Source organism: Podarcis filfolensis, assembly GCF_964270895.1.
Source record: "Podarcis filfolensis genome assembly, chromosome: 6".
Lineage (NCBI taxonomy): Eukaryota > Metazoa > Chordata > Lepidosauria > Squamata > Lacertidae > Podarcis > Podarcis filfolensis.
In genome coordinates this window covers 30,304,121-30,331,884 of record NC_139609.1, presented here as the reverse complement: position 1 = coordinate 30,331,884, position 27,764 = coordinate 30,304,121, and the positions used below count along the sequence as shown (strand labels likewise).

Here is a 27,764-nt window from a genome sequence, read left to right as displayed (position 1 = left end):
GGATCAGTTTTATCATGTGAACTGTAGTCTTTCTCGGTCACCTCTAAAATTCTTCATATTTCTTCATGCGACTATAACCTGAGTAGCTACCACAAAATAGCAGAAGCGTCACAATGAGCTGGTTTGGATGAAACACTAAGTCAAACTAGGATATTGCAAATTTGTAAGCTCTGAGAGAGAGAGATTGCAACCACTTTTCTCCTCCTCTGGTCCTGCTGCTGATTGAAGCCATGGTTTGGCTTTACGGTGTCAGAATCTGGGCTTATGGTTTGTTTCCTCCAGATAAACATGAGTTACTTCTAGTGGTTTATCTGGAGTGAGACAAACCATGAGTCTGGGATCAGACAACATGATAAGACAAACCATGGCAGGGCAGCTGCAGCTAGACTAGAGAAGGAATGCAGCAGCCACAATCCTCATTCCTAGAAGTCTCACACTCAAACATTCAAATGAAATTACAGCTTGGCTTAGTATAGATTTGGGGAACCTGTGGTCCTCCAGAGGTTGCTAGATTACAAGTCCCATAATTCCAACCCATTGTCCCTGCTGACTAGGGCTGATGCAAGTTGGAATTCATGAACATCTGGATGGTCACAGGTTCCCCGTCCTTGGCTTAGTGTTCCATGCAAACCAGCTCATTTGTTTCAAAGATGACAACCCCAGCACAGGTTTTAACTGCTGCTAAAATAGATACAGATGCTAACTTCAGATGCTAGCATCCCAGAACAAGTGCCCAGCCATCTGTCCCATTCATCAGTCCTCTGAATAAACACAAACAACAACAAAAGCACAATCAGTTGCTTTTTAGCCAACAGCTGCGTCTGAAAATTTGTGGGTGGAGGGAATAAGCCAAAAAAGCAAGTTTACTTTTTTGGCCTTAAAAATGCAAGTTGAGACTAAGTACTTATTATGTGAACTAGTTTGTTTTGGAGAGTCCCAAGAAGTGCAAAGGTAATCCGGCTTCAGTTTGCCACCCCCAAAAACACCCACGTGCAATGAAGTCACAATCAAAGCCTTTACAATGTACAAAACTTCCTTTTTGCAAGGAGTCTGCCTAAATATGTAAGCAATTTCACAGACAGAAAATCTGAGTAATTTTGAAAAGGTCAGCCTTCCTAAACTGGTTTCTTTAAACTTTTGCTCCTATTGTAACTATCTGGCATTAGAGGCCTTTGAAAAACTGAATTTCACGTCATTACTACCAGAATCCTTTATATAATTTTTTTTCTCTCTCTCTCTTTTAAAGGAAGATCATTCAAATATTCTATAATAAAATCAGGAACATGTCTCACCTTCTTCTCGTATTTGTGTAGCACCCACAGCTATACATGTTGCAAAAAAAAGGAGGAGGGTTTTCCTAAAAGAAAAAAGAAAATATCAAGTTAAACACAGAGAAAAATATATGTTTTATCCCTAATAAATGATGCACAATGCTTAGGTATGAAACAATTTATTCACCACCCAATTCTCAGATTTTATTAGGCTTTTCCAGGTCAGTGTCCAGTTTTGCCAGAAGACCACATGTTGGTTTAGTGATGGGTAAACATGTTACGTCTCCACCACCATTCCTGGCTGTCCCCACTCTCACAGGTGTCATTTTATCCGTCACCACCTGCATCTCTTATTCTTATATTTCTTCTCTTTGGAATTCCTCATTTGGAACAAGCACAGTGAACAGCAGAATTGTGAGGTTGTGTGCGATATATCCATAGTTACACACTGTGTCAGGGCTTTTTTTCAATCCCGCAGCCATCATACCATTAAATACAAGGGCCCCCAATCTTTTTGGGCCCGGGACACATTTGGAAATCTAAGAAACAGTTCTGCGTGTCACACAATGCCCATTTCATTGAAGAAACATGGGCGAAGCTCAGAATTCCACTCAGATAAAAGACCTAGGTGGCACCGCAAGACGAACCATAATGATAAAGCAGTAAGCACCACAAACAGATAAGCCCCCAAACCTTCAATCTCTTTAAAGAGATATACAGTATAAAATTGTCAGGGACAGAGGCCTTAGTGGATGCCAAAGAAGGTGTTTGTCTGAGGCTGAGGACATTGGGGACCCCAGCTGTGATATGCATTAGTGTTTGTGTTACACAAAATGTTAACGTTTAGCCAAAGAGTCAGAGGTAGAAGGGGTTGAAAAGGCCATTAGTCCACCTTCTAGAAATCCAGTATTAGAGTATCCCCAATAGATGGGTGTCTGGCCTCTGACTGAAGGCCTCCAGTGAGGGAGAGACCACCACCCATTGACGTAATTGGTTCCACTGGATTGGAAACAGGTTTCCTCTAATGTTCAACTGAAATCTATTGTCAGGGGACTGCCATCAGAACAGGGGAGGGAAGCAGGGGGGCTGTTGGGATACGGGGAGCCTCCAAAACTCCTGAGGAGCAGTTCCTCTTTCAGCGGTGGGAAAAGCCACACCTCCAGTGGAGAAGAGAGGGAAGGGGCCAGCCAAGAGAGGAAAGGGCTCGAGGATGCTGCTGAGAGCCCCAGCACCTCACCTCGCCAGGTTGGCCAGGAGGGATGCATGCCACTTCTGTCGCCCAGCTTGTACAGAGGGGTGAAACACAAGGAGGGGAGGAGGAGGCTTGGGGTGCCAAAGTTCTTATGTTGGGGGAGAAGCCGGAAGGGGCCACTCCCGGATTCTGCGAGTAACTAAGACGGACATGAACTTTGTAGATCTGCACTGTAAATAGTTTGCACAATAAAACCTATAAAAGACAGGTCGGATTCCTGCCTGGTTACTCACAAGCAACCACCATCAGGATCTGACAGCTATTCTCCAGTCACTTGATGCCATCGGGTTTATCCCTGACCCCTGTAGGTGCAGAGAACAAGTCTTTGCCCTCTTCTGTGTGACAGCCCTTCAGTCCACAAATCATTATTATTATATTTTCATTTCAAAACCTTAATTTACCCTATCCCTTCATAGAATTATTATTCTTTTAATGCTCCTATAAGGAAGAAGGAGATGGTGGCAGCTAGATGTGCAAACACTTACATATAATGATCCAAGAAGGAGAAGAAAGAGACCAGCACTTGGAAGTGTCACCTCTTGCTTATGCTATGTTCCGTGTGGATGAGCATCAGCAAGGCAAAATACCCTGACCATTTTCCAGCCTGGTCGATTAACATCACCCAAGGCAACTGATACCATGGAAAGTACAAAGCAAACTATAATGAACACACATGGTCTGCTACACACACAGCATGGAGATCTGCGGGAAAGAATTTGCACAAAGCATTTCATAGAATCATAGGATTGTAGAGTTGGAAGGTACCCAAGGTTCGGTTCTCAACCTGTGGGTCCCCAGATGTTGTTGGACTACAACTCCCATCATCCCTGACCACTGGTCATGCTGGCTAGGCATGATGGGAGTTGTAGTCCAACAACATCTGGGGAACCACAGGTTGAGAAACACTGATCTAGTCCAACCCTCCGCAATGCAGGAATCTTTTGCCTACAGCCATCCATGGGTGGGCTTGAACCACCAACCTTCCAGTTAACAGCCAGACGCACTGACCCATTTGCTCCATGTTGCTGTGGACCCTTCCCAAAAGCCCCTTGACTCTGCACCCACTGGGTGCCAACCACAGTCTGGCACTATCCTTGGGAATGCTGCCTTTTCAACTGTCTCCACCACCACCACCCGCCCCCGTCAAACTGATTTTGATCCAAATGGAGAAAAAGAACAACGAGCTGCGTTTTTAAGACAGCAATGTGCTCCAAGGCAGAATCCAGCCCCCCACCCCCCGTTTGCTCTGGGTCTTGCAGAAGACAAATAAAAATAGGGGAGGTACTGTTGTGATGATTAATTTGTTATTTACGTTGTCTGTTATGGTTTTTTATTAGGTTTTTATTCTTGATGCTCTGTAAAACATGTTCTTAATGTTGTACACCGCCCTAGGATTTTTGGATGAAAGGCAGTATATAAATCAAATTAATAAATAACAACAACAGCTGTATAATAATAATAATAATAATAATAATAATAACAACAACAACAACAACAACAATAATAACAATAATAACAATAATAATAATAATAATTTATAGCCTGCCCATCTGGCTGGGTTTCTCCAGCCAGATGGGCAGCTTCCAACTGAATATTAAAAACAATACAGCATCAGACATTAAAAACTTCCCTAAACAGGGCTGCCTTCAGTTGTCTTTTAAAAGTAAAATAGTTGTTTATTGCCTTGACATCTGCTGGGAGGCCATTCCAAGGGCAGGCGCCACTACCGAGAAGGCCCTCTACCTGGTTCCCTGTAACCTCACTTCTCGTAGCGAGGGAACCGCCAGAAGGCCCTCGGCGCTGGACCACAGTGTCTGGGTTGGGTGTTAGGGGTGGAGAACGCTCCTTCAGGTATAAAGGACCTTCAGGTATAATGTAAATAAGCTCCTTGTTCACACCTCACACCAATCCTATAGAAGTCAAGGGGTGGAGCCAGCAAGGATAATAATGTTGGGAGTGAAGCAGGCAGTGGGGGAGGCATTTCAGACGAGGGCTTATGTCCCATAAAAATCCATGAACAAAAGGTCTACAGAGTAAAAAATTTCCTGTATCTATTGCCTGCGCAGATGGTTACCTGAATAGTGAACAGGCTCTGAATTTATCTATCCTGTTATTTTTCAATCAGTGCGGATTCTAATCCCCTTGTCCTAAGATATGTATCAACGTTATTTTTGCATGACCAAGTCACTATTAATTTCGTATTATTTGTCTTTCAGACTGACTTGAGTGAAAGAAATGCACTCTCCAAAAATGAACACCTGTGAGGGGGAGTGAAATTGACATCAAACAAAAATGCATCCAGCTGTTCACAAGAGAGAGGCTATTCTGAATCTTATACTAGTGTTAGTAGTCAAGGAAGGTGAAATGTAATACATGAATCAGCCCTGAGTGAAGAGAAAAATAGTTGGCTGAAAACTATACTTACCTACCTAACTCTGCATGAAATCAGGCTGCACATATATTGCGTTTTGTAATTATCTTTGCTTCCATTCTGAATAAAAACAACTTTTAAACTGGCTTTGCCCCTACATCTTTAACAGCAGCAAGAGTGCAGATGGTTCGGTTCAAATGCATTAAATGCACGAGGCATGGGCTTGCATGATAGTTTTCCCTCCCCACTCCCAAGAAGGTGGGGAGACAGGAAGTATCCGCTTCCACTGTGAAGCTAACAATAGTTCCTTGTTACAGCAAAACCTGGGAAACTCTGGTTACTTGAAATTTCCGTTTGAGAACAAGTCGGGATCATAAACAACAACTTGATAGCGGCTAGCTTGAAGAAATCACATTTTAAAGTAACAACAAGCAAAAACAAAAGTGTCCAATCTTGAAAAGAGGAGCAGTCTATGAGTGAAGCTCCTGCTGACTTGTGTGCGTAATTCTGAATGACAAGTGGCTAAGCTGTGGCCCCGCAGATGTTGCTGGACTACAGCTCCCATCATTCCTGTTCACAGCTTGGTCTGATTGTATTTGGGAGTCCGGCAACAACCTGGAGAGCCACAGGTTAGCCACTCTGCAATAAACCATAGTTTAGCATTCCATTCAAACAGGGTATTTCCATGCCAAGGCAAGATTCGCCTTCTAATCTTTTGCCAACATAATTTTATAAGTGTTTACCCCAAACAAATAACAATTTGAGACTTCTACAGAAAAAGTTTTGCTGTTTGCTTCTATACAATATTCACCACCACCACCTCTGTCTAAATACAAGAAGTATTAGCATTTTTTTCAAGCAGGGGCGTTGAGGGCTCTGGTAGTTATCCCTGTTAATGCAAGTTCACCTTTCTATTTCTCACACAGCTTTAAAAAAAAACTTTCCGAAAAACTGTTGGCAACCTGAAATATAAAAAAATCATTCTTGTACTGTAAATAATTCACTTTTACTATACAAGTTCTTCCTGAGAGGCTGCTCCAGCTGACTTCATTCTGTCTGGTTTCCCTTCGACATCTGATATGAGAAAACACACCTGCTGCAGATGTTATACTTCAGAGGGAACTTTTTACAAATTACCAAGGCATAGGCTCTGAATAATGTTTCATTCGACATTGCTTTGTCTCTAGTCAACATTAAAAGGTTTTTTTAAAGAAGAAAATAAAAGAAAGAAAATGTGCAGCACCAAGTGTGTAGCTCCTCTTTTGGCTGCAAAAGTCGTCCTACTAAAATCCAGGAGAGAAAGCAACACTGATAATGATATTTTATGCTCAGCGGCCAATTCTCAATTCAGAAAACAGGAAGAAAAGGAACTGTTCATTTTATGCTAAAAATGGCACTAGATAGATATATTTCTGAGTCTTCCAAAAATGAATATAATGAGAATGTTTTATACCTGAAAACCAGTCTGACGGGAGCAGACTGATGTTGTTTTTGCCTGTCTCCCTCACTCTTTTCTTCCTTCTCAAATGGCAACTGGTGTCTGTTGGCCAATCTGTGGGGCCCTGGCTAGAGAAGGATGCATTAGCCTGACAGGATGCTTGACTCAACTCCCAGAATCCTTTGCTTCTCTCTTGCAAACTGTTATATGAACTTTGCTTGTCCTTACTAGGTGAAATATTAATAAATGGCATGTGATTTAGAATAAAGCCCAGGGTCGGAAGCTACTGTAATCAACGTATTTTTCCGGAAATAAAGAAGGTGGGCCAGTGGAGAAGCAGCTATTAAAAAATAAGTTATCAAGATATGGCAGGGAAGGAAAAATGTATTATCCTTGTATAATGATAGACCGTAACATCAGAACTTCTAAAGAACAAGACTACAGTAAGGAAATTATGAAATCTGGTACAGTACTTCAAAATTGGCAACGGCACCCGCTAAAATGTGCCTCTTAAAAACAAACAAGCATAATACTGATTACCCTGTAATTAAGATTCAGTCCTGGTTAATAACTCATACTTTGCTTGGCAGTCTAAATCAAACAATCCCAAAAGCCCATGCCAGATTTAAGAATGACTGAATATTAGTAATGCTACATTTTGCATTACAAAATAAACCAATCAAAGAGATCTGATAAACAAACCCCACAAAATCCTAATGTCCTATTGTAACTGATATATTGATCTGTTTCCTGTTGTCAGAGTTATCTTCATCAGAAAAAAAATTGATTTTCTATATCTATATCTATCTATCCCTCATAAGGTTTCTGAAAATTCACTTGGCCATGAGTTATTCAACTCTAGCCTAAAGGAAGATAGGGAAATGGCTGTTCGAGGTCTGCAGTTCTTTCTGCCTAATATAAAGAACAGAGGTAAAGCTTACAAGAAACCACAAACAAAAGGTAGCCAGTTCAGGGATTTCTAAAGATTGGCAATCCATTCCTTAAGCTGCAGAAGGTGAATCAATTTAGAAAACTGATCTCTTCCCATGAATACATGTATTATTTCTTTTTCCACAGTTGTAAGTTGGGAATGAAGAGAAGGAAAAAATAAGTCCCTTTCATGTTGATAGCTTGAATGAAACTTGAACGCAATTACTGTGACACATTGCAAAACAGTTCCTTCATTTTCTATAGTCTTATATCTGTGCAGATTTGTCTGATAGTCTGCCACCTGATCTCAGAAGGTAATTTCAGAGATAATTTCAGCTGATGGCCATATCCATGTGTGGAAAGTGGTCCTAGTTTAGATCAGACTTAGACACTAAGGTCTCAGGATCTTTAAATCTTCAAGGTCAAGACAAGCACTTTGAACTGAGCCCAGAAAAAAACTGGGAAGCAGGGGATGACGACCACACATCAACAATGGGATAATATGCTTAGGGTGGTCCAGATTAACCTTTCACAAACTCGGCTTCATGGTTTCCCTGCCTGGAATCTGCAAATTGTTTGCAGCCTCTCAGAAGCCCACCTCACCCGCTTACCCAAAAGCCAAACTTCATCCTGGCCATTTCTTTCACAGTTCTGATAAACACGCTTGTGATTATTCCTCTCCCCACCACCAGCACCACACACACACAAACACACACACATCCTTTTGCTCACCAACTTCAAAATCTTTTCCTCATCTGGACCCAATTTGCAAGGCCCCAAAACCAGCCAGGAAACTATCAGAGGGTCTCTGGAGAAAGATGTACGCAGAAAGACAAATGATGAGCAAATCCCATCACAGCTACTCAAGTAGTGAGCAGTTGCTCAAACCCCACTACCTACAGAACATTTTTTTCCATCAGGCTCTAAAGCACAGGGGGAGGGGAATGCAATTTGAAGCAAGATTGTATAGGAAAGGATACTCACTTCATCTTTCACGTCATATGCATTTGCAGTTTAGCCTCTTTGCGTTTTTGCTTAAAGTGATAAACTCTTAATATTTCCCCCCGGAATTGGCTGGAAAAGTTGTAGAGAGCATTTCCCTAATATTCCATACAGGCTCTTATTCCCCCCCCCCCACACACACACACATGGTTAGCTGTCAACATTCGTGTGCAAAACACAGGTGGGTAGTATGCAGCCCTAGAAACCCTCCTGTGCAGCGCATAGTTTTTTGCTAGCAACCTAAGAGTCTGGGTTTTGGTTTTAATCGGTTATTGCTGCAGATATGTGCTTTAAAATGCTTTAGCCTAAATGCTAAAACTAGAAAACAAGAATGCAGGTAAAACAAGGCTACAACCCAGTCACTAGGAAGCAGAAGTAGGAGGAGTGATGTTGCACTCGTGTCCTGCTTTTTGGCTTCCCTTAGGTACTTGGTTGGCCACTGTGATAACGGGAATTTTTTGATGAAATTCTGACGCCAGGGCTTATGGATTTTTATGAATTTTTTTTTCTGCCGGTTAAGTTGGCGAGGGCTGATTTCTTTTCCTGTGATAAAAAGCCTTCTGTTTCGACAGCCAATCCTCTCAGGGGAGCATTTCCAACCGTTTGGCACCATTTTTGACTGAATTGCCAAAAGTCAGATGTTTTATGAAATTGTGACCCCGGGGCTTCGGGATTTTTTTGAATTTTTTTTTCTGCCGGTTAAGTTGTCGAGGGCTGATTTCTTTTCCTGTGATAAAAAGCCTTCTCTTTCGTCCGCCAAACCTCTCAGTGGAGCATTTGCAACCGTTTGGCTCCATTTTTGAGTGAATTGCCAAAAGTCAGATTTTTGATGAAATTCTGACGCCAGGGCTTATGGATTTTTACAAAAAAAAATTCTGCCGGTTAGCCTGTCGAGGGCTGATTTCTTTTCCTGCGATAAAAAGCCTTCTCTTTCGACCGCCAAACCTCTCAGAGGAGCATTTGCAACTGTTTGGCACCATTTTTGAGTGAATTGCCGAAAGTCAGATTTTTCATGAAATTGTGACCCCGGGGCTTAGGGATTCAGCAGGGCTCTTCCTATGTTCTCAGTTACTTGAGAGAAAGCTCCAGTGAACACAGTGGATGGAACCTATTTCTGAGTAAGCATGAACAAGCTGGCACAGTATGGCTGCAATGGCATTTGGAAACAAGCCCGAATGAATACAGCACAACTTGCTTAGGAGCAAACATGCCTAGTAATGTGGTGTAGTGGTTAAGAGCGGTAGACTCGTAATCTGGGGAACCGGGTTCGCATCCCCGCTCCTCCACATGCAGCTGCTGGGTGATTTTGGGCTAGTCACACTTCTCTGAAGTCTCTCAGCCTCATTCACCTCACAGAGTGTTTGTTGTGGGGGAGGAAGGGAAAGGAGATTGTTAGCCGCTTTGAGACTCCTTAGGGTAGTGATAAAGCGGGATATCAAATCCAAACTTTTCTAGTACTGTGCTGCCAATTCACTGTGATTTCCAAATGCTTTCTCTTTGTGAAAGTAGGTAAGGCTCCTGCGCCATTAATAGTCATGCAGAAAAACGGAATTCAGCTGCTAGGAGTTTAGAAGCCCTGTCCTCTTGTGCATCTAGCCACATTATTTCTCAATGAAAAGCTTAAAAGCAACACTGCCACAAACGGTAGCTGGTCATATGCCATGTTCATGAAGCTATACGGAAACATTATTGAACCAAGCTTTATATGCTTTCACTCTTTGTTTGGACTTACGATATGGCTCTGAGGTGACGGATAGTGTTTATTCAACCCTCAGATGGACAGGGGCGTAGCGTGGGTTGCCAGTGTCCGGGGCCGTGGAAAGAGGGGGGAGGGAAACAGACAGAGTACATTCAACTGCCTACGGCATCCACATCACCCAGGAGATCGCAGCCGCAGAGCTAAGAAGAGTTGTTCCGTTGTTTGGAGAGGTCACTTCCTGGTTTGAATGGAGAAGCTGTTTTCAACAGAGCCCAGCGATGGAAGTATGTAGCTGTATGGAGGCAGCACCGGGTGTTTGAAATTTTGCGCCCCTAACAAATTTTGCCCCCAGGGCCAACCTGTGGGCACTCCCAGGCTATGCCACTGGATGAACATACTCGTTCTGAGAAGTGTATGCACAGTCATTACTGCAACATCAAATCACAAGCTGTATGTACGAAACAATAATCATGGATCAAAGGCCATAGAGAGATAGCAAATTTCAAAAAGCCACCTCTTTTTTTTAATAATGGAGGTAGCGTGCACATTTCAGTTGCAAGTTATGAGATACTGAACTGCATGGTGTCAACTTAGATGATAGATGTACATATGAAAAATCCCCTGGATGAGAACTGCGTAGTATTTTGCCTCTTTGTGACTCTATAAGGGAGGAGGCCCCTCCCCCTAATAAATATTGCAGACAAGAGAGCCTGCTTCAGCACTTGCCTACTCCTGCTTTCTCCATGCTCCTAGTAAAAAATAAATAAAAAATATCCACCTTCCATTGCTACACCTCTGTGATCTCCTGCCATCATGAAACAATGCTCATTCTGGCAGGAACAGGGTGCTCAGAGGACAGGTAGCAAGTCAGAAGGAGCAATGAAGAGCTTCTGCAGTGAGCATTTAGCAGAAGGCTAGCAGCATGTGTTGCATGTGGAAACCCTACATAGGACATGGGACAGGAAAGGATAAGCAGGTGTCTGAAGCAGGCTGTCCAGACCCTGATGCCTTTAATGGCTGCAGGCTGTGACTGCATGCTCCCTATTATGACCCTAAGCCAGGGGCTTATCATATGTGCACCTTACTAACAGGATGTAAAGTAAAGGGTAAAGGAGACCCCTGACCATTAGGTCCAGTCGGGGCTGACTCTGGGGTTGCGGCGCTCATCTCGCTTTATTGGCCGAGGGAGCCGGCGTACAGCTTCCGGGTCATGTGGCCAGCATGACTAAGCCACTTCTGGTGAATCAGAGCAGCTCACAGAAACGCTTTTTACCTTCCCGCTGGAGCAGTACCTATTTATCTACTTGCACTTGGACGTGCTTTCGAACTGCTAGGTGGGCAGGAGCTGGGACGGAGCAACAGGAGCTCACCCCGTTGCAGGGTTTCAAACCGCCGACCTTCTGATCGGCAAGTCCTAGGCTCTGTGGTTTAACCCACAGCGCCACCCACGTCCTAAGAGGATGACATGGGAACAAAAAGTAGAAACTGAGCTAGTGCTTGCTGAGATGGTTTTACTCATTGACTCACTCCTGCACAAGCTCAATGATTTTTTAACACCCTCACTCCTCACATAGGGCTATGTTATTCACAAGGCAAGGAGATTGCTTCTTTTGTTTTGTTGTAAAGCTCTCAGCTTGCACTGCAGTGGGGTGGGGTGGGTCCAGTATTGGCAGTGTGATGGAAAACTTTGAGAGCTCCCAAGCCACCAATTACCCAAGTTTCTGTTAGCTCTTGTTTTGTTTTTTAAATAATGCATTTGTTAATGTAACCCAAAACAGTACAGTAGGTCAGCAACTTATGTCGGGGTTGCGTTCCAGGGATTGCACCTAAAGCCAAAATCATGTACAGTGGTACCTCGGGTTAAGAACTTAATTCGTTCTGGAGGTCTGTTCTTAACCTGAAACTGTTCTTAACCTGAGGTACCACTTTAGCTAATGGGGCCTCCCGCTGCCACCGCCTCACGATTTCTGTTCTCATCCTGAAGCAAAGTTCTTAACCCGAGGTACTATTTCTGAGTTAATGGAGTCTGTAACCTGAAGCGACTGTAACCTGAGGTACCACTGTATTGTCAAAACTCACTGGGTTCACGAGGGGGGGCGTAGATCACCACATTCATTTTCCCCAATACCTTGCCACCTTTTAATCCCCCCCCCCATTTTTTTGGCCAAGTGCCTAAAGCTGAATGTGCACAAGTTAAATGCATGCAAATTGCAGGGGCTTACTGCATTGCCATTTTTTTTCGCTGTAGCAACCGCATTCATATATTCAGTCTTCGGTCCACAATGGCTCCTAGGTTTTAGGACTGTTACTGTCTAAACAACATCCTGCATATAGAAAGCTATAACATAAACAGTATTTTACTATTTTTATAGCAGTGCCAATATTTTTAGCCACTGCCAAAAACGTAAACAGTCATTTACATGACCAAATCCTTCAGTAATTCTCAGGGCTGGCAATATATGCTGCAGAAAGCGTGAGAAACAGATTTTCTTGGTATCTGCTGACAATACACCCTGCCCCATAGATCTGGGGGTGTTTCCAGATGGAAGCTTAAAACTGCAAAAAGTTGGACAGATATCACAAGCCGGTCAATGGCAAAAGCTTTTTTGTTAACCAATCAGCTTTCCCTCAGAAATGTTAAATCCAGATTAAATAAGGGCAAAGTGAGGTAAAGGTAGAGGGACCCCTGACCACTAGGTCCAGTCTTGACCGACTCTGGGGTTGTGGGGCTCATCTCACTTTATTGGCCGAGGGAGCCGGCGTACAGCTTCCAGGTCATGTGGCCAGCATGACTAAGCCGCTTCTGGCGAACCAGAGCAGCGCACGGAAACGCCGTTTACCTTCCCACCGGAGCAGTACCTATTTATCTACTTGCTCTTTGACGTGCTTTCGAACTGCTAGGTTGGCAGGAGCTGGGACCGAACAACGGGAGCTCACCCTGTTGCAGGGATTCGAACCGCCGACCTTCTGATCGGCAAGTCCTAGGCTCTGTGGTTTAATCCACAGCGCCACCCGCGTCCCTTAAAGGCAAAGTAAGGGTTGGCATTTTGATGCCAATGATGTTATGTTGATGTTATAGAAAAAAGGTAAGCATGATGAGCTCCCATCCCATAATAAAGGCCTATCTGGAAGCATCCATTAATCACAATCATCAGGACAGACACATTTTGTGACCTGAGGCAAAGGACAAGATAGCAACTCCTCCTAGTTCCACATGCAGAAGCCAAATAAATTAGCAGCTGAATCTTACTTCAACACTAGTGACAGGACAGCTCCACCACCACATCTGGGGCAGCAGACCAGCTTAGGGAGCCCAGACAAAGCCATGTAGCAGAACAGCTGGAGGTGCAGAAGGATCTGCCAAGGACTGTAGCTGCCTCGGATGGCTGTCCAACTCCCTAATGGTAAGGCCAGCCCTGACAAGCACTTATACAGGGTTAGCCGACGTTGTGCCCTCTAGGTGTTTTGGGCTACAATTCCCATCAGCCTCAGGCAGCAAGGTCAAAGGTCAGGGATAATGGCAGTTGTAGACCAAAACATCTGGAGGGCACCATGTTAGCTATCCCTCCTGTATTGTGTGGATACATACAGGTTTTTTTAAGTGGGGGTAAATTTTACCATCATTGGTGAAATTCACAAGGGCTGAAACAACACACATATAAAAAACACTGTGCAAATGTTTTTTTAAATAACCATTCTTAAAAACCTGTGGAATTTGTCGTTAGCTCATCAGCGCCATCTGGTGTCCCATTTGTATAATGCACTTAAAACACACTTAAAACATTATATTTGCAGCTGTATAGCTGAGTCCAAGGTTTTCTCCCAAAACCTTGGGAGGGTTCAGACAGACCCCCACATGGCCATGAGAACAAGATCTAAGTGCATACCGATGTTGCCCCATGCATGCAGGATACTGACCGACCAGGGAACCCCTCTCTCAGGCAGAGGAGCCCTACGTGCATGCATGCATGCATACATACATACATGCATACACATGTATGGCTCCCTCTCATGGCAGCTGAACCTGCGCCCTGCACGTGCATCAGCTGGGGCTAACACGATCCCCTCGCATTTACTCATCATCTGAAATCCCTGCCCTGCTGTCACTAGCCTTTGTGGGATAAGACTGCATCCAAATCCTATCATAACCATCATCTGCTGGGCCCATGCACTATCTGCAGGCAATGAGCCAGTGTGGCATAATGGTTAGAGTGTGGGACTATGACTTGGGAGTCCAAGATTTGATTCTGCACTCAGCCATGAAGCTCATCGGGTGACCATGGGCCAGTCACCATCTCTTAGCCTAACACCGGATTAGGCTAGTCAAGTATTCAATCTAAAGTTCATTTTGGAAGACTGGCTCGTAGAAAATTAGACATCTAGCTCCTAAGGGGCAGGTACTCAGGTAAAGGTAAAGGGACCCCTGACCATTAGGTCCAGTCGTGACCAACCCTGGGGTTGCGGCGCTCATCTCGCTTTATTGGCCAAGGGAGTCAGCGTACAGCTTCCAGGTCATGTGGCCGCATGACTAAGCCCCACGTAAGTCTAAAGGTAAAGGTAAAGGGACACCTGACCATTAGGTCCAGTCATGACCGACTCTGGGGTTGCGGCACTCATCTCGCTTTATTGGCCGAGGGAGCCAGCATTTGTCCGCAGACAGCTTCTGGGTCATGTGGCCAGCATGACTAAGCCGCTTCTGGCGAACCAGAGCAGCGCACGGAAACGCAGTTTACCTTCCCGTCAGAGCGGTACCTATTTATCTACTTGCACTTTGACGTGCTTTCGAACTGCTAGGTTGGCAGGAGCAGGGACCGAGCAACCAGAGCTCACCCCGTTGCGGGGATTCGAACCGCCAACCTTCTGATCGGCAAGTCCTAGGCTCTATGGTTTAACCCACAGCGCCACCCGCGTCCCTAAGGGGCAGGTACTTATTTGGGCTGAAATGCTTATGCTTATGGAATGATTGCCAGAGCTCTCTGCTAAAATTATTGCTCCCATAATTTTTTATTTTTCTGGTTGAAAGGACATTCAATCATTTGAAGTGCTCCTCTCCAGATCCATGTTTAACTACCTCAATGAGAACTGGGCCTTAAAGAACAGACACATCTGATGAAGAATAAATTCAGACCAGCGAAGCATAAAACAAAAGGAGTCAGCCTTGCAAATCTCAACAAAGCAAATTGCTCTCCAGCTCTTCCGTGGAAAGACTACCTCGCACGCCAAGGGATTTGTTTACAGAGAGCTGCCCCAAGAGACTCTGCTGTATTAAATTAAAAGAATTGGCTGCTTGGCAGAGCCTGTTGATTTTCTAAGCAGAAAATGAGCAAAAGCCCAGGGCAAATCAAACTGCATCCAGGAAGATCACCTTGATTTCTCATGCCTGTAAGTCAAACCTAACTAAGTAGTCCTATCCATCACAAGTAACAACAAATGCCTCTTTGCTCCTGGTTGCCTTCAGGGAAAGAGAAAGATTATTACTAAAGATGAACTAGAGGGAAGCGGAATGAAGCTAAGTTTTGGCAACCTGACCTCTCAATGCAGCACTTGCCTGTGAATTGAGCAAAAGAGGGTGGGAGAGAGGTTTTCCAGTCAGCTGCCTCCCTACCCCCTCCTCTCTTCCCCTCTCTCTCACACACATGTACAAACAAGCAACCCTTCTCCAAACCTCTCCTTCCTCTCCCAATAACAGTCATCTTGGGTGCCCTTTTGCTTCCTTCCCAAAACCGGGCTGCACAGATGGGAAAGCAAGTGCTTTTCTGTCATGCTTCATGAACACAGGAACTTTAAATAGCCCCAGATCACCAGTAAAAAAATAAAAATAATGATTGGTTTAAAACAAGGGTTTTGTTTCTTTCTTAAAAGAAAGAAAGACGGGTGTCTGCAGGCAGCTAAGTCTTTGCAGCAGCTCCCTCCTAGAACGCAGCCAAATCTGCTTGGAACCCAAATGGTTCCTTCTCTAAAAATACCGGTAACACACGTGAACTGTGCCCTTCCAGGAAGGAAAGGCACAACTTCACCCTTATTATGTCTTATACCATGAACATCTCACACATGCACAGGGATGTGCAGCTTCCCCACATGGGTTGCATGTTGTCCTTATAACCTGATAGGCCCTTCCTCATCAGACTGGGCAAGAAAGGGCAATTTTTTGCTCCTAGGTAGGTACAAAGTCCAAAGATAAAAAGATTTTTCTTTAAAAAAATTCATGTGTTGGCTCTAGGGAGCATCAATGTTCAGAAATCAGGGGACAATCATTATGCTCCATTGTAGTGACTGGGACAGATCTGCTAATCTAATGGTTCACAGGATCAACGTAAGCAAGGTCTTGCCAGAGTGGTAGATGTTGAGTGGGGGTGGGGGGAGGTGGCTTTTCGATCTTGGTTGTGGAGCTGGAATCCACACACACAAGTCAGGAGAGCTGGCAAACTGCGGAGAAGAATGCTGTGGTTAGGGCAACCAGAGACATCTCTGGTTAAAAGAGATGCTTCCTCCCTCAGTCTGCTCTCAGCAAACCCAAACAAACTTGCCAGTTCATCATTAATCAATCAACTGCTTCCCAACTCAGGCCAGCCCATCTGGTGCTAGAAATAAAACAGAATTAATATTTTTAAAAAAATAAAATGCAAAAAAAAAAAAAGGACCTATGTTTCCTTCTGGTTTAACGAGGGAAAAGGTCAACCGAGAAAGCTAGAGTCTCCTTGCAGATGAGCGGACCTGGTAACTCCCAGGGACAGCTGGGGGAAACCTGGGAGTCCCGGCATCCTGTCCCTCCCAGGAATGGGAAACGCGCCAACCACCTTCCCCCACGAGGGCTTTAAAACATCAAGTCCAGAAACAGCCTCGCCGGGCAGGGAGAACGGAGATCTTCCAACAAACGAGCATCTTGCAGTTGACCATTGTCAACTCCTTCGTGCCAACTTGAATAAAATAAAGCCCCGCCCCCACACAACCATCGCAAGTTGTGCACGCGCGCACACCGTGTGAATGGCCATGCCAATGGCCATCAACTTTTGGGGGGAGGGCCCTCAAAATATTTCATTGGGGGGACTTGGCTCCTCTGTCCACACACCCCCCCATCATAAGCAGGCACCCCCCAACCCCTCGTCGCTGCAACAGCCGGGACCCGCAGCTCGGCCACCGCGTTGACAAGCGGCCGCCCCCCCCCCCCGCTCCCCCCTGCCTGAAACTCACGTTTTCGCGGTGGGAGAGATGCTTCCACTCCTTGTCCTTTGAGCTCCTAAAGGCATTTGTATGCATTTGTCCGGGCAGCGAAGTTCTAACCGAAAACAGAAGGCGGCTGTCTTCTTCTTCTTCTTCCCCCCGGGGCGCCCCCTCTCCTCCTCAAGCGCTTCCTCACAGCCAGGGGCTTCAGGTACTGTCCATGAAACGCCGACGCCGCTCCTCGGCTCCGCTCCTCCCAGAGAGGAGCTGCTGCTGCTGCTGCTGCTTGCGCGAAGGTCGCCCTAGCGGGTCTCGCTCCGCATGGCGGGGAAGCGCCAGCTCGGCAAAGGCGCGAGAGGGGGCGCCTCGCGCGTGCCTCGCCGGCGGCCGCCCGGGCGCTGTTGTTTGGGTGTCGCGTGGTGGTTGGCGTGAGGGGCTTCGGCCGGGTGGGTTTTTGCACGAGTTCTGGGCCAACGGAAGGGGGGGAACAGCTGCAGCAAAGGTCCAGACTGGCAAAAAAAAAGGGGGGGAGCTCTGCAACGCGCAGGCAAAAAAAACACCAACCCACCAAACTTTTTAAATTGCTCTCTCTGCAGCTTCTAATGGCAACAGCGCAGGCATCCGGAGCTGAAAAGGAGACTCTGCCTCTGGCTGCGGAGCAGAGCAGAGCGAGCAGCCAACCCCAAAGCAAAGCGAATCCTCCCCACCGCGGCTCGGTGTTAAATTTCACCGCTCACTGACTGGCGATTACATCATCAAACGCATCTCTCTTTTCTTCCCCCGGCCTCCCGGCAGCCGCCAAGCAGAGGAGGCAGAGCGAGAGACAAGAGCCTGACTCGGGATGGCTTGGGTGGGCGGCCCGACGCCGCCGCTGAGGGGAGCCCGGGAGCTGCTGCTGCTGCTGCTTGCTTTGGGCTCCCCCATTGCAGCGCCCGAAGAGGGTTGGACGCACGCGCTCTCACGGCGGCGGTTTTGTGTCCCGCTTTGGAGGGAAAGCGCTTTTGCAAGCGAAGCAGACCAGGCCTGCTTCTGCTTGCTGCCTTGATATGGCTCGCACCCCCTTTTTAAGGCTGCAATCCCCCAAAGCGCTTTTTCACCGAGTTCAGTCAGTGGGTCTTAACTGCTAAGGAATCCAGTGCCGGATTTACCTATAAGCTAGACAAGCTGTAGCTTAGGGCCCCACTCTCTTTGGGGGCCCCAAAAAATTAAAGGGAAAAAAAAACCATGGACGTACCGCATTTTTCGCCCTATAGGGCACACTGGCCCATAGGGTGCACCTCGTTTTTTGGGGGGGAAATGAATTTTAAAAAAGTATTTTCCCCCCCCCCCCGCCGCGGGGCTGGGGTGGGGGAAGCCTGAGCTTCCCCCGACCCCAGCCCCCAGAACAGGCTGCTATCCGCAAGCCTTGCAAGCCTGGCGGCAACTCCCACCGGGCTCCCAAGGCTTGCGGACATCTGCGCGAAATACGGGGCGCCCTCTGGAGGGCGCCCCGTGCTTCGGGCTGCAGGCTGCTGCAAACCTTGCAAGCCCACGGGAACTCCCGCCGGGCTTGCAAGGCTTGCGGATGTCTTCCTGAAGCCTGGAGAGCGAGAGGGGTCGGTGTTCACTGACGCCTCTCGCTCTCCAGGCTTCAGCGAAAGCCTGCATTCACCCCATAGGACGCACTTCATTTTTGGAGGGGGGAAAATGCGTCCTATAGGGCGAAAAATACGGTACATTTCCAAAATATAAGATGAAAAACAAATAAAATAAAACCTACATACAGCAACATGTGCAAATCGCTTTAGATACCTATTAGGTCCATAAAGTACCATATAGCATATATTCAACACAAAAAAAGTGACAATTTGTTGTTGACAAAGGACAGCTGGACACATAAAAAGCCCCATTACCTTCAGTAGCTTAGGGCCTCATCAAACCTAAATACAGCCCTGAATATGTGTGAGCATGGTTGCACTTTTATTGCCTGGGTGCAATTACCATTAATTAGTTTGTTCTCTTTCTAGCCTCCCTTCCACCTTACATTTTGTACCTCACGTTTGTTTGTTTTTTACTGAAAAGGACTTTTTAAAGGCCACCCTCTTTAAGGAAAAATGTCCATTTGAGGGCTCTCCTCACAGCACTGTGTGTCAACACAGGGTTCCCCACCCCCCTCTCAGCTTGGGTGGTTGAGGTAAATATGCACATAAACCATCCATATTTCAAGTCAGACTCAGCATGTTAAGATTTTACGTCTCTAAAAGACAAAGACAAAAATTATGGTAAACTGTACTGTATTCACTTTCAATGTATACAAGGGGTACTTCTACCTTAGAGTGTGGTGTTTGCAAATGCCACAATACTATAAAGGTGTCAGCAAATCTAACAAGAATTTGCATTGCAGCTGTTGGAACTCCAGCATAGAGGGAGATGAGAAGATGGTTCTTCTCGATGTGTTTTGAGTCAGAGATTTTAAAAGGTTCAGTGCACTCACTGCAACACCTCCGAAACGTTCCGATTCACACAAAAGTGGGATGGTTAAAAAGATGAGCTATATACTGTGTTGTAAAATTTATCATTAAATGTTGGAGAAGAAACTTCTTGGATTTCTGCATCATCTGCAATGAATAAACGAAATATTGTGAAGGAACTCACAATAAGGTGCAACATTTTTGTTTCAATTGTTTTTACCCCACTCTGAAGCTGAAAAGCCCCCCAGAGTGGTCTACTTACAGTGCTTGCCTTCAGATTTATGATCTAAAAGCAAGGCACAAAAGGAAAGAGGGAAGAGTGACAAAGAGGGAAACATGCAAACTGAGGCATTGGTTTTAAAGTTATACAGTTCTTGGCTGACTGGGAACGGTTATGGACCACAGGTATGAAGTTCACGGCATGTAATGCCCTAAGAGAGAATATAATGAAAATGATTTACAGGTGGTACATGACACCAGTCAAGCTTGCAAAAATATATCACATGCCTGATAATAAATGCTGGAAATGTAAAGAGACTGAAGGTACATTCTTTCACCTTTGGTGGACGTGCCCAAGGATTAAGACTTTCTGGGAGATGATCTATAATGAAATGAAAAAGGTATTTAAATATACCTTTCTGAAGAAACCAGAGGCCTTTCTCCTGGGCATGGTCGGCCAATCGGTGTTAAAGAAGGACAGAACTTTTTTTATGTATGCTACAACAGCAGCAAGAATACTTATTGCAAAGTATTGGAAGACACAAGATCTACCCACTCGGGAAGAATGGCAGATGAAGGTGATGGACTACATGGAACTGGCGGAAATGACTGGCAGAATCCGAAACCAGGGAGAAGAGTCGGTGGAAGAAGATTGGAAGAAATTTAAAGCTTATTTACAGAAACATTGTAAAATTAAGGAATGTTAGAAGGATGTTGGAATGAAGTTACGTGGTTTTAGCAGAAATGTTATAAAAGATTAAGAAAAAAATAGATTGTTAATTGGTGAGAATGTAAGTTACATTATATTAAGATAAATTATTAGGATAAAAATAAAGAGGCAAAGGATTTGCTGAAATAGCTAACTGAACTAGAATACAAAAAAGGGAGGTGTGAGGAGGTCAAGGAAACAAGCAAATGAAAGATAAGTTATGGAAGGATTGATTTGTTTTTTTTCTCTTTCGTCTTAATTGTTTCTATTTTCCTGTGTTTTTGCACTTTTTCTCTTTTCCTTTTTTTCAATTTTGTAATCTTCCAAAACCTTAATAAATATTATTTTTTTAAAAAAAAATAAAGTTATACAGTTCTTATAATAACCAGCTTGAACTGAAGTCATTTAGGGATAGAAGGAACCACTTAGAAGAGATATTCCCACAGTGCTAATGAAATATCCCTGCTTTCTACCACTCCTCTCCTGAGAAATTCAAAGCAGCCTTTACAAATTCAACCACCTTTTGAAGAAGACAGTGCTCGAAATTAATGATAGCTCTGTACCAATCTTTTTACTTCCAAATCTAGAAGTTTGAGCAAGCACTGCAGAGATGGATAAGCAAGCACATAGGAATTGATGATGCTGATGATGTTCTGGGACTAATGATAATGTTCAAATCAATTATCTCCTGGCTGAATCCAAAAATGGCTCCCATACAAGTAGCGCTTTGCACATTCTGTCCACTCTGGGCATTACAATCCCATTTCAGCACCCTAGTAGCCTAGTAGCAGCTTTAGGTAAAAAGCAGCCTAATACACTCTCAGGGTCCTCTGGCCCTCATCAGTGGCCAGGACATGCTTTTGTAAGCCTAGGGAACCAACTTTATGTTCTGGTTAATTTACAAACATAACTTGTACAATATGCAAACTAGGCCTTTTTTCAGTGTTGTAAAAAAAGAAGTCTGAAGGTCATATTGCTTAATTCTTATTTGAACCCACATATAGAGTTGTTTGGGACGGGGGTGGTGCTGTGGTCTAAACCACTGAGCCTTGGGTTTGCTGATCGGAAGGTTGGCAGTTCCAATTCCCATGACAGGGTGAGCTCCCGTTGCTCGGTCCCAGCTCCTGCCAACCTAGCAGTTCGAAAACGCACCAGTGCAAGTAGATGAATAGGGTACCGTTTCGGCGGGAAGGTAAACGGCGTTTCTGTATGCTGCTCTGCTTTTGACAGAAGCAGCTTAGTCATGTGGGCCACATGACCCGGAAAAACTGTCTGCGGACAAATGTTGGCTCCCTCAGCCAGTAAAGCAAGATGAGCGCCGCAACCCTAGAGTCATTCGCAACTGGACTTAACTGTCAGGGGGTACTTTACCTTTACCTGTTTATAGAGTTGTTGAAAGCAAATAGTTAATTTTTTGAAACTCACGGAGCATTTTTTTTCTGTCTAGTGTTGCCCATTTGTATAGAATTACCAGAAAGGTTTTTAGAGGGGCAAAAAGTTCCTGAAAGTAGTGAATTGCCTTTTCTTTTTGTTGCCTATTAAAATATTCTCAGAAGTCCAAAAATAAAACTAGAGTTGAAAAATAGTCACAGAAGCGAACTTCACAGAATTGCCACTTTGGGGTGAAGCTTGATGGTCTCTGTGAAGGTTTCCCAGATTTAAACCCCCTTTTTTGACAGGTAATCATTTTGTTGCCTCTTTAAAAGCTGCAGAACGGGAGATTCAGTCGCTCTCGACGTAATTCGGAGCCAATTTTCTGGTATGCCAAGAAGTGGACTGACATTATTGCAGGGGTAATTTTGGTTTGAGCATTTCACCATAAAACTATATCACATGTCAACATAGCATCATTCAAGATACTTTCAGAAGTTTTTAACTGGCATTCAGACCAACAAATTACAATCATGACTACCTCACTTCAAGCAAAATGGCAACCAAGGCCTCTTCAAATTGCTCATCTAATACACTAAAAGAACCATATGGACAGGCTCCTACTATACTGGTTCAGCCTTTCCTAAAATTAGAAAATGTATATCCAACCTATGTTTTCGTTGTGACCCATTGGTACTTGGCACAGCCTCTGCTTTGATAGTTTTTAGATTTTCGAAAACAATACGCAAAACGTATTGTCCCACCAACACGAAGAAAACAAAATACCACAGCGGTGAGCGGCGTAAGATCATCAACAAGTTTACATTAATAAAACAAGTACAAAATACATCACAGATCAGTAGATTAGATTAATACATCAACGTAGCTAGATCACCCCTTAGGGAAAGTCTGGGTTGTCAATGTCCACACAGGTCCATCTTTTCCCCAAAGCTAAACATGCCAATTTCCTTCCACCTTGCTTGCATTCGCAACACTTTCAGACATTCATGAAGATAATGACCAAGGGATGAATGCTGTAAGAACGCTTTACCACAGAAATTCAAAGAGAAACATACATCCATTCCCAAACACCTGCCAGCCCCTTACCATATTCACATGGGTTTGAACATACCCTGATACTGGCAGCATTAAAGGACAAGAAATAACACTGCTCTTGCTCCTAAGTTTTGCAAATCTGAAGGGACCCCTTTTCCCCCAAGGAACTGCAGAGGCAGATTTAGGGGAGCACAACCAGTTCGTTCACACTGGGTGCGGAGTCTCAGGGGTGACGCAACTATGATGTAGAATGGAAGACAAAAGGCGGGGGACAGGGACGACCAACTTTTGGCCTTGCACAGGGTGTTGCTGAAATTTGAGATCCCAAGGGAACTGGAAGGAGCAATCTTAAAAAGCAGAGACATCACCTTGCCAACAAAGGTCCATATAGTTAAAGCTATGGTTTCCCCAGTAGTGATGTATGGAAGTAAGAGCTGGACCATAAAGAAGGCTGATCGCCGAAGAATTGATGCTTTCGAATTATAGTGCTGGAGGAGACTCTTGAGAGTCCCATGGATTGCAAGAAGATCAAACCTATCCATTCTTAAGGAAATCAGCCCTGAGTGCTCACTGGAAGGACAGATCCTGAAGCTGAGGCTCCAATACTTTGGCCACCTCATGAGAAGAGAAGACTCCCTGGAAAAGACCCTGATGTTGGGAAAGATGGAGGGCACAAAGAGAAGGGGATGACAGAGGACGAGATGGTTGGACAGTGTTCTCGAAGCTACCAGCATGAGTTTGACCAAACTGCGGGAGGCAGTGGAAGACAGGAGTGCCTGGTGTGCTCTGGTCCATGGGGTCACGAAGAGTCAGACACGACTAAACGACTAAACAACAACAACAAAATCTCTATACCCGGAGCAGGGAACCTGTGGCCTTTCGGATGTTGTCAAACTATAACTCCATTATCCCTAACCATTGGCCATATGGGCAGGGGCTGATGGGAACTGGAGTCTTGAAGGCCGCAAGTTATCCATCCCTGCTCTACAGATATTTAGTATCTCTATGTGCTCACTTCCCAGGACTGGCCCAAAATTTATTTATTTGTTTTGCAGGTTTCACCTTTCTGCATTTTAAATCAGTGTTTAATATTTCTTATTTTCCCTTATTCCTTTTTTCAGTTTTCAGTGTACCAGCACCAGCAGCATTTTCCGCTCTCCATAAATAGAACAATCTGTTTGTAAGTTGCTGATCTCGATCAGCGATGCTGCACTCAGCCAAGAAACAGAGACAAGAGGCCTAAAAATGTGGGCTTCTTTATTTAGTGTGATTCCAAAGGACTGGCAGCTTCTATTCTTTCTGGGCTATGCCAGAAAAGCTCGGCGCTAAAATGTAGAGAAGAATTTAAAAGATGATGGAATGGAGGTTTTTTACTGAATACAATTAGGGTACGATCTAAGAACCTTCCTTCTGGAAAATGTTCGAAGAACAGATGCAATTTGGGAGTAACACTGTGCCAAAAGAAACACAATACTCTTCTTTCCCTTTCTGCTGCTTTAACTTCAGTTGATTTTTCCAGTGCTTCTATCTTTACTGTGAAACTCTGTATAATTCTGTCTCAGAGGCTTCATCCAAGCTGTCCCCTGAAACATGCACAGTAAAAAGTTAAACAATACAAGCGAGGGCCCTGTGTACATTATAAAAGGAGTAGTGACAAAAAGATTGCCAAATCCACAGACATTATATTCATAACAAACCCTTATTAATACAATACTCCCACTGACTTCAGCATATTTTCCTGCATGAGGGATTTTATGTGCATGGTGAACATTAAAAAATGTCCTCTGCATGCAACGCAGTTATTTTTCCCACTGCAAAATATTTCTACCACATACATACTAAATTCTTTATCTATATAAACAGAACCTCCGATACTAATAACGTTACAAGAGTTATGAGAACAGCTGTTTCTCAAAGCAGCTGAAACACAGGAAGGAAAAGGAAAAAAATGGTGCACCCAAGTTTAATCCCCACTAGTTTTTATGGGAGAGAATTAAATACATCCTGAAGGTTGCAATCATAAATACACTTCCTGGTTTGACATGCTTCCTGCTGAATGGGCATAGGATTGAGCTGTACATCTCCTTGAAATCAGTATGGTTTAAAAGTGCTTAGCATGGCAGATCATGGTTTAGGGCAAGGTGGCGCTGTGGGTTAAACCACAGAGCCTAGGACTTGCCGATCAGAAGGTCGGCGGTTCGAATCCCCACGACGGGGTGAGCTCCCGTTGCTCGGTCCCTGCTCCTGCCCACCTAGCAATTCGAAAGCACATCAAAGTGCAAGTAGATAAATAGGTACCCGCTCTGGCGAGAAGGTAAACGGTGTTTCTGTGTGCTGCTCTGGTTCGCCAGAAGCGGCTTAGTCATGCTGGCCACATGACCCGGAAGCTGTACGCCGGCTCCCTCGGCCAGTAAAGCGAGATGAGCGCCACAACCCCAGAGTCAGCCACGACTGGACCTAATGGTCAGGAGTCCCTTTACCTTTACCTACTAGGAAGACCTCCTCTACGCACCCTAGTTAAATGCAACAGCAGCAGTGAAACAATGGGGATGTAAAAAAGCAGCTGAGGAAGCCCCATGAAGCCCTTGCTGGTGGACATTACTGAGTCAGCATGCTGTAAAAACACAAGTACTTACAGGATTTAGTTTAGGTGTGCATCTGCACTGTGCTAGTTCCAAGCACACCCTGATTTGCAGTGACTATCAGCAGTACTTTTTTTCTAAAATAAAAACAAAAATGTTTAGGGGTACTCTCATTTTGACTCAAGAAAATCACCATTTTATAGTTCAAATCAGGGGGAAATAAATACAGTAAATGGACAAAAGTACAAAGAACATGCACAACACCGTTGTCCCATCTTTTATTTTTACAGAGTTATCATTAACTTTACACTTCTTTGCTGACTGTGATGATGAAAAACAGTTAATAATTTTCCTACTCATACTGAAATACTGCCCCTCAATGAGGCCAAACTTTCATCAGTAAAACTCCACACATCCACATTCCACACTGCTTCACATATTAAATGCTTGCTTCCGTCTGAGACTCAGGAAACACCATGACAGGAAATGAAGCCGCCATCAGGGGTGGTAACAACAAAACTGACCAATCACCATGCTAGATTTCAACTCTTACTTCACACATTAAACGCTCGCTTCCGTCTGAGACTCAGGAAACGCCTGGAAAGGAAATGAAGCTGCCTTTGGGGGTGGTAACAAAAAAACTGACCAATCCCCATGCTAGATTTCAACTCCTACTTCACACATTAAACGCTCGCTTCCGTCTGAAACTCAGGAAACACCATGACAGGAAATGAGACTGCCATCGGGGGTAGCAACGGAACTGACGATTCACCGTGCTAGAGAAGAAACTACAGTGGTGCCTCGCAAGACGAAATTAATTCATTCTGCGAGTTTTTTCGTCTTGCGAATTTTTCGTCTTGCGAAGCACGGAACTGCACCTCTTCAAGCAATGCACCCTGGGTATTAACAGTTTTAAGAAAAAGGAAACAAACTTGCAAGACGTTTTCGTCTTGCGAAGCAAGCCCATAGGGTTTTTCGTCTTACGAGGCATTCGTCTTGCGAGGTACCACTGTATTTTTTAAAAAAGAGATTCTTCTCCCGTTAGAGTCACAAAATGTTTAGGGGTATATGCACCAATGTGTCCCCGCAGAAAAAAAGCACAGAAAAAAGGGTCTAGGGACCCCACAACTAGGGCAGCCATTCAACAGTTCCGGGCACTACCACTTACCTTGCTGGCTGCCACTGAAAGCATGGTAGCAACCAGAAGTTCCATTGTGGCTTGCCCTGACAAAATTTTTGGTGGATGTTCCCATAGAAAAAAAAGCAACAACCAAGTCAGAAATTCAATAAGGGACTATTATTGCCCATTTCCACATACCGGAATTTAAGATATGTCTCTACGAGCATCCTGTGTCTCATATATTTTAGTTTCATTTGTTTGGTTGATTTCCTTTCCGCCCCCAGTGTCATTGTGCCATTCTTAGTACTTCTTCTTTATGAGAAATGATCCCTTTTCTTGGGATTGCAATTTTTTCTTTCAATGGAAAAGAAAGAATGCTGAATTTGCATATACATATATCATATATTTTTGAAGAGTTGTGGAAACACGAGCTATCTACCTGGGATTGCAAAGCAGCCAAGGCAGTACCAATATTCTCTTCAAGCAGCATTGTAAGTAATTAGATTTTTAAGGTGCGATGGTTCGTGGAAAAGTATTATCACTGAGATGAGAAACTACAGTAGGAAATTATAGTCAGAATCATTGCAAGTTCCCTAAATAAGGCAAAAATATAATGCACCTTTGGGAATGGAATGGTAGAGCCCATCAGTCCAAGAAGCATGTAATAAATATTTGACTTCTATATAGACATGTATGGGGTTTTTTTTTTGCTGTAGTTCCTGTGTCTGGGAGAAGAATCCTAAGGAAAATGAAGCTACTTCAAAAAAAGTATTTCCTCTGAATATACAGGGCTAGGCCATATACCAAGATTTATGGAATGTAACGCAGCACAATATTTATTTTAAGTTATGTAAGGGAAAGCCAAAAATTATATTTGATTGCTTTGGTTAAAGAAAATATTACCAGTCTATCAAATATGGATTGAGGAAATCCAAGAAATGGAAAGCTTTACACCATGTCTTTTATGACAACTCGCTAAGCTTATATGGGTTCCTAAAATATTTCTCGTACTCACTGCTTTGTGGAAATAAGAAAACTGCAACAAAGTGGTCTGCACATTCAGAATAATCTGGCTGGACACCTTTAGTGGGACTGCACCATGTTAGGCTGCTGTTTAATGGATCTGAATGTTT

At 44.3% G+C, this 27,764-nt stretch overlaps 1 protein-coding gene across 1 annotated transcript in view; it reads right to left on the bottom strand.

The window, feature by feature from the left end:
* Window positions 1-17,768, bottom strand: part of COL24A1 (collagen type XXIV alpha 1 chain) — a 168,085-nt gene extending 150,317 nt beyond the window's left edge. Inside the window, exons 1-2 of the mRNA XM_083620538.1 lie at window positions 17,155-17,768; window positions 1,293-1,357 (exon numbers count right to left, since the gene is read on the bottom strand). Of these exons, the coding sequence (XP_083476664.1) occupies window positions 1,293-1,357; window positions 17,155-17,210 (121 nt within the window). The 5' untranslated portion in view covers window positions 17,211-17,768. The remainder of the gene's footprint in view (window positions 1-1,292; window positions 1,358-17,154) is intronic.
* Window positions 17,769-27,764: the final 9,996 nt, after the last annotated feature.